The sequence below is a fragment of the Hippocampus guttulatus genome, chromosome 8 (assembly GCF_054856545.1).
Source record: "Hippocampus guttulatus isolate MCC_2025c chromosome 8, RoL_Hgut_1.0, whole genome shotgun sequence".
Lineage (NCBI taxonomy): Eukaryota > Metazoa > Chordata > Actinopteri > Syngnathiformes > Syngnathidae > Hippocampus > Hippocampus guttulatus.
The window spans coordinates 3,197,127-3,203,126 of record NC_141268.1 but is presented as its reverse complement, the minus strand read 5'-3'; the positions used below and the strand labels follow the sequence as shown (position 1 = coordinate 3,203,126).

The window sequence follows — 6,000 nt, the reverse complement described above, 5'->3', positions numbered from 1 at the left end:
CTGTGTTGGAGATGATTAAAAACCAATCTGTTACATTACATTTGCAAAAATGAAAAGAGAATCTTTTTTCCAGGTTGTCATTGTGGGCAATCCTGTAAAAGTCTGAGGAGAATTGGTCATGTCTCGAGCCCTGAGCAATTGTGATGTCATTTTGAGTCGACATCAGGTGGCAAAGTAGCCAGCCACACTATGAGATGGATAAAAACAGGTTTTCGCTGCTGAATTAATACTCCACAAACAGAAATCAGAATACTGTGTTTCGACTAGTGGGGCTGCATAGAACATATTGCAAAGAAGATTTTAGGGTTGACTTCCCCTTTCATTCATGTGCCGGTATTTATTTTTTTGATGGGGTGGAGGAGTAAAATTTATGCCATTTGATAAAAGAATATTCCCGAATATTATTTTGATGCTTGGACAAAAGCCATGATAATGACCAAAATAGTGTGTCCGTGTGATATTATTTTGTGTTCACTTCAGGCATTCGGAAATCCCAGTTTGTTAAGCCATTTAATACACCCATGGCAACAATAAAAACTCTCTACATATTTAAAGGGAAGGAGTGCATCTTTGAATGAAGGAAATCATATTACAAAGTCACAATTCTCTTGCATTTATGGCAATTAAATTAAAATATATCCATGTAGAATTCCCATATTTTGGCTCTACATAAACACAAATATTTTTGCCTAAAATTCTCTAATGTAAACAGAATTTATGAAGAGGTTAAAAATGATTTTGTGTCATTTTGGCGTGACAGGCTGCAAAACAAATAAGACACTCGACAACTACATGTCAACATTGATGCAGCAAATTCACTAAAAAACATTTATTCAAATCATTTCCACAGAGAATTATAGTTTTGCTTTTGTATATTGTTGCTGCACAGTGAAAAACATGTATGTCCATTTTACTCGTAAAAATGTTTACATTGGAGTGTCGACATTTCAGACGTCCCATCCATCCGTCCATCCATTATCCAAACTGCTTCAGAGGATCGCGGACGCCCTGGAGGCCATACCAGCTGTCATCAGGCAGCAGGCGGGGCACACTCTGAATTGGTTACCAGCAGGGCACACAAAGACAAATATTTGTGCTCACAATCACACATAGGGACAATTTTGAGTCTTCAATTAACCGACCATGCATGTTTTTGGAATGTGGAAGGAAACCAGGGTACCCAGAGAAAACCCATGCAGGCATGGGGAGAACTCCAAACAGGAAGGCCGGAGCCAGAATCAAACCCTGCACCTCTGCAATGTGAGGCTGAACCGCCTTTTGGACTTCCCGTTAAGATAAAAGTTACAAAAATATATATTTAAAAATGGACATACGTGTTTTTCACAAGACTGCAACAATGTTTTCATGTTTCAAGTGACTAAAACAGGGGTGGGCAAACTTTTTGGCTCGGGGGCCGCATTGACTTTTAAAATTTGACAGAAGGGCCAGGTCAGCACGAGCTATGGTACATTTAAAAAAAACTGCATTTGTTGACAGTCCATATCAAACATCAACAGAACAAAAGCATGAAAGTACGGTATTAATATACTTTTTTTAAATGACAAAAGTGTTGTTGATGACCTATTTTAGCCTGTGCATCGCTGCAGATGGGTTGTGATCAGACCAGTAGAAGTAGAATACAGAATACATACAAAATATAGAGGTACTAGGTGGTCGAAAAGATTGCCCCGCCCCCCCGTGTTCTGCAACTTCAAGTCAATGCGCCACCTGGCGGTGAAATGCCTGTCATTACAAGTCCAATTGAAATGAATGCAATCATTCACATCGAATCTTAATTGTGGACCAACCTTCGGCGGGCCGGATTAGAAAGACCAACTGGCCGGATTCGGCCCGCGGGCCGTAGTTTGCCCACCACTGGACTAAAAGGTACCAATATAACTGACTCATACTACAGTGTTAAATTCTCAAGTGCGCACATAGTGACTGTCATTTTTTTTGGGGGGGTTGTTGTTAGGGTTCATTGATTGTTGCAATCAGCTGCAAAGACGTTCGTCAGACATTCCCAAACAGTTTTATTGGTCGCAAGCAGCTTTTCTTGACGGCATCAAATTTTGAACGTGTCCAAAATTTCTTTGCAAAACGAAAAACGGAGACCATTAATATTGTTGCTGAATGTTTTTGTGACCGTTTGTGACCTTGAACAAACTCTTAAAAAAAACAACATTTCAAAACGCACACATTTCTACAAACCTTCGCTGCTCAATGAAGTACCGCCTTAACATTGCAAAGAATAATGTTAATGCCAACACTTTGATTAATTTTTCAGCAATATAAAATGACTTTCCTTAGCACACTTGATCACCGAAGTTGTAATAACGTTGAAAACTGGATGACAAACAAATCACTTTGTAGTACTTCCACCCGTTCATCCCCATTACAGAATAAGAACGTAGAAATAATGCCAGCCTTTATTTCTTTTTCGGGCATTTTACAGTCACTCAAGTTAATGGAAACTCTTCGAACACAGAAAAGAGGCAGGGTTTATTACATAATTACCATGAACGGGCACACTCGCATGTAAAAACAAAAGAAAAACATGTCACAGTCCAACAGATGAAAAATCCATTGTGATTAAATTTTGTGCCAGCCATTTTTTAGATTTTTCTTTACCATACCATATGAAAAAGAAAATACACGTACAAGACGTACCTGGGATTAAATGCCTCGATTCTTTAAAAAAATTGAAAAAAACCCATCCTTGAATGAGTTAAAATGGTAAATGGAGTGCACTACAAATCAGCATATCTACATCATACAGTGTCTACTCAAATAACATTCCAAGCCCCACACACGTTATGTATATTTTCCAACTTCATCACCTTCAACTGTTCAGTGCAGTGTGAGTAGACTGTTGGCTGCCTACCTCTGTTATTACTCTTAAAATGCCCAAAACTTTAAAGTTTAAAATGGCTTAATGTAACCAGTATCCTACTCGGCATTTTGGCCAAGGTCTTAATCCAATCTAAATCGGCCGCATTCCTGCTATATATGGATCCATGATCAGTCAGGACGAACGCATCTGGCGAGTTGGACAAGCGGCTGTTGTGATGGATGGTGGACTCGTCATGCAGAGGAGACGCACTGGGTTTGTTTGGCTCCTTCAACAAAGCAGTGACCTGCTCTGGTTCAATTAAAAAAACACATAAAAAAGGACATATTTTGTCCATATTTTTATTGCATTTTTGTCATAACTGATGAGGTAGGACGTACGCCGTACCATCTTTTAAATTGCCTCATCTCTACTCTAGATGACGACTACTGTTTATTTCATTCAACTGCGTGCAAGAGTGGGCTCCTTCAAAGGCGTTCACATAGGCCTAGCAAGTGTTTATATCCTTACATGGAAGCAAAAAAGTACAGACATGGCTTCTTTCGCAGTTTGGGTGATTTCTGTACCTTTTGTAACCATAAAAAGGTGATGTTTGTACCTCTGGGTTCAATTGTACAAGTTAGATGACAAAAGGTTCTACCTTGATGAACAAAAATGGATGCCTACATTACCTTTTTTTCTGGCAGTGTACGCACCGATGATGCAAAGGCAGGCCAGCCTTGATAGCCTAAACTCTTGGAGGAAACACGGCGTAACAGCTGAAGACCAAATTTACTCTGGACATAAATTACTAACGGCGGCCCGGTAGTCCAGTGGTTAGCACGTCGACTTCACAGTGCGACTTCAATTCCAGCTCCTCCCTGTGTGGAGTTTGCATGTTCTCCCCGGGCCTGCGTGGGTTTTCTCCGGGTGCTCCGGTTTCCTCCCACGTTCCGAAAACATGCATGGCAGGCTGATTGAACACATTAAATTGTCCCTAGGTGTGAGTGTGAGCGCGCGTGGTTGTTCGTCTCTGTGTGCCCTGCGATTGGCTGGCAACCGGTTCAGGGTGTACCCCGCCTGCTGCCCGAAGACAGCTGGGATAGGCTCCAGCACTCCCCGCGACCCTAGTGAGGATTAAGCGGTTCGTAAAATGGAAGGATAAATTACTAACATCAATAGACAAGACACGGTCCAACCACGAATGAGTTAAGAGAATTCTCAAAGAACAATTTAAAATGTAGTTTGTGGAGAACAGCATGACAAAACGTTGATCAAACAAATGTTTTGCCAAAACAGCAGAATTATAGTTCATATTAATAGCACCGATGGATGAAATAAAATGACACCAAACAAGGCATTTTCATTTGTGCTCAGTGAATACTCGATCTGAAATGATGAGGTTAATGTTCCAGGATAAACAGGCTGGCAGTTGAACTGCATATTTTTCTTAACAGAGGAGAAATGCTACATGTCCAGATCTATGTGAATTACCTTTTAGTTAATTCTGGCTTTTTTTCCCCCCCAACCATTTTTCATCATGTGTTTTGTGAAATTGCACTGTCCCCTTTCAAATTAAATAATCATATTGTGGTTGATCATTGCACCTTAAGATGTTGTAAATCCTGGTGGTGCACGGAAGCCGCATGCTAAACTAGCGATGCGTCCCCACATTTGTTGCCATGACTACTGTTTTTCTGATTATTCAGTCATTTCTTCTTCTACTTTCTTTCGGCAGTTGGCAAATATTGTTGGTGCATTACGGCTGGTGTAAACAAGGGTGTGGTATTGCACCAAAGTCAACACAATAAGGGAACGGGGGATTGTGGGTGCCAGTCCGAGCTGTCATTTGAATATATACAAGTCAAAACTGAGTATAAGTCGCCGGACCAGCCAAACTATCCATCGGTTTGGGTGGTAATTCTAGTCCGAAAAATATGGTACTACACTGTGACACTCATTCTAAGTAGCACTACTATTCTCACTAACAGTTTATGGTTTGACATAAAAATATTTGAGTGTTTGCTTCAAACTCCATTATAGAATAGCAAGAGAACAAAGACAAGCTCAAAAACAATCGGAAGAGTATTGATGTAGAGATACTTCATGCACTATAAAAAAACAGGCGACAAATCTTAAAATTTATACTTCAAGGTTGGGGGGGACAACAACCTTGCAAACATTGCTGGCCCTGAGTTTCGGTTGTCATCAAGACCAAGATGTTGCTGGCTCAGAATGAACGTGTTTAGAGTTAATCTATCGAAGCAAAAAAATGTCCTCGGTGGACTGCTTGAGATTATACTCTGTGTGTATCGGTTGCCATATGCAGCTTTTTGTGTATTGGTTTAAAATAAAAAGGTAAAACCTTGCATATTCCTCCTTTCGGTAGATTTAAGAAAACGAGGCACCCCAAGCTACACACCTGTACACACATCAGCAGGTTTAGAATCTGGTCTAATGAGTCCCATTGATGATGTGCTTGTGCAGCAGCTCCTCTTTGTGGTTATGCATGGTCGGCGTCATCTCTTCTTCCCGCAGTCTGGCATTCTTACGGATTTCTTCCAGGGAGTAATTCTGCAGAAGGCATCCATTCTCAAACACAGTCACCAGTAGATCCTGAAAGGACACAGAAAACATGAAACATTGAGATCAGCAGCACTCCAAAGCCTACAATAAAAATTACGTTGAGGAGTTAAAATGTTCTAATAAATACACCACCAAGATGCGACGTTCCTCTCCCCACAAATTCTAAAACCATTTGGAAAGTGGACATCATTTGTATTAATAACACTAATATGGCACACAAGAACAAAAGGGTTGCCTGTTTCTGCTCTGTTGTATAAAATAGCAGCATCTTAATGAAGACAACAATATTTAGCTTATGTTCAAGCTCAAATTTTGTAATGTCATAAGTACAACAGGAAAATACATTTAGAGTTACTTTATTGAGCTACATGAGAGGAATTTACAAGACAGTAATTGAAATACCTTGACAATAACTTAGGACAGTTTTACGTAACAGCAAACAATAACCACCATCTGATATGGATTGTACACAAATTACCTGTCTGACAATGTAAATTCAAACCGAGCGTTACAGCAAAGGCACTGCTATAAATAGCAAAAAGCCAAAAGTAACTGAGATGCCACGAGACAGTGACAAAGCACTA

General features: G+C 40.1%; 1 protein-coding gene across 2 annotated transcripts in view; it reads right to left on the bottom strand.

Annotated features, from left to right (window-relative positions):
* Window positions 1-814: 814 nt before the first annotated feature.
* Window positions 815-6,000, bottom strand: part of nampt2 (nicotinamide phosphoribosyltransferase 2) — a 30,857-nt gene continuing 25,671 nt past the window's right edge. For both annotated transcript variants that reach the window (XM_086118265.1, XM_086118267.1), the window contains one exon: window positions 815-5,446. In XM_086118265.1, coding sequence (XP_085974391.1) covers window positions 5,285-5,446 — 162 coding nt within the window. In that variant the 3' untranslated portion in view covers window positions 815-5,284. The remainder of the gene's footprint in view (window positions 5,447-6,000) is intronic.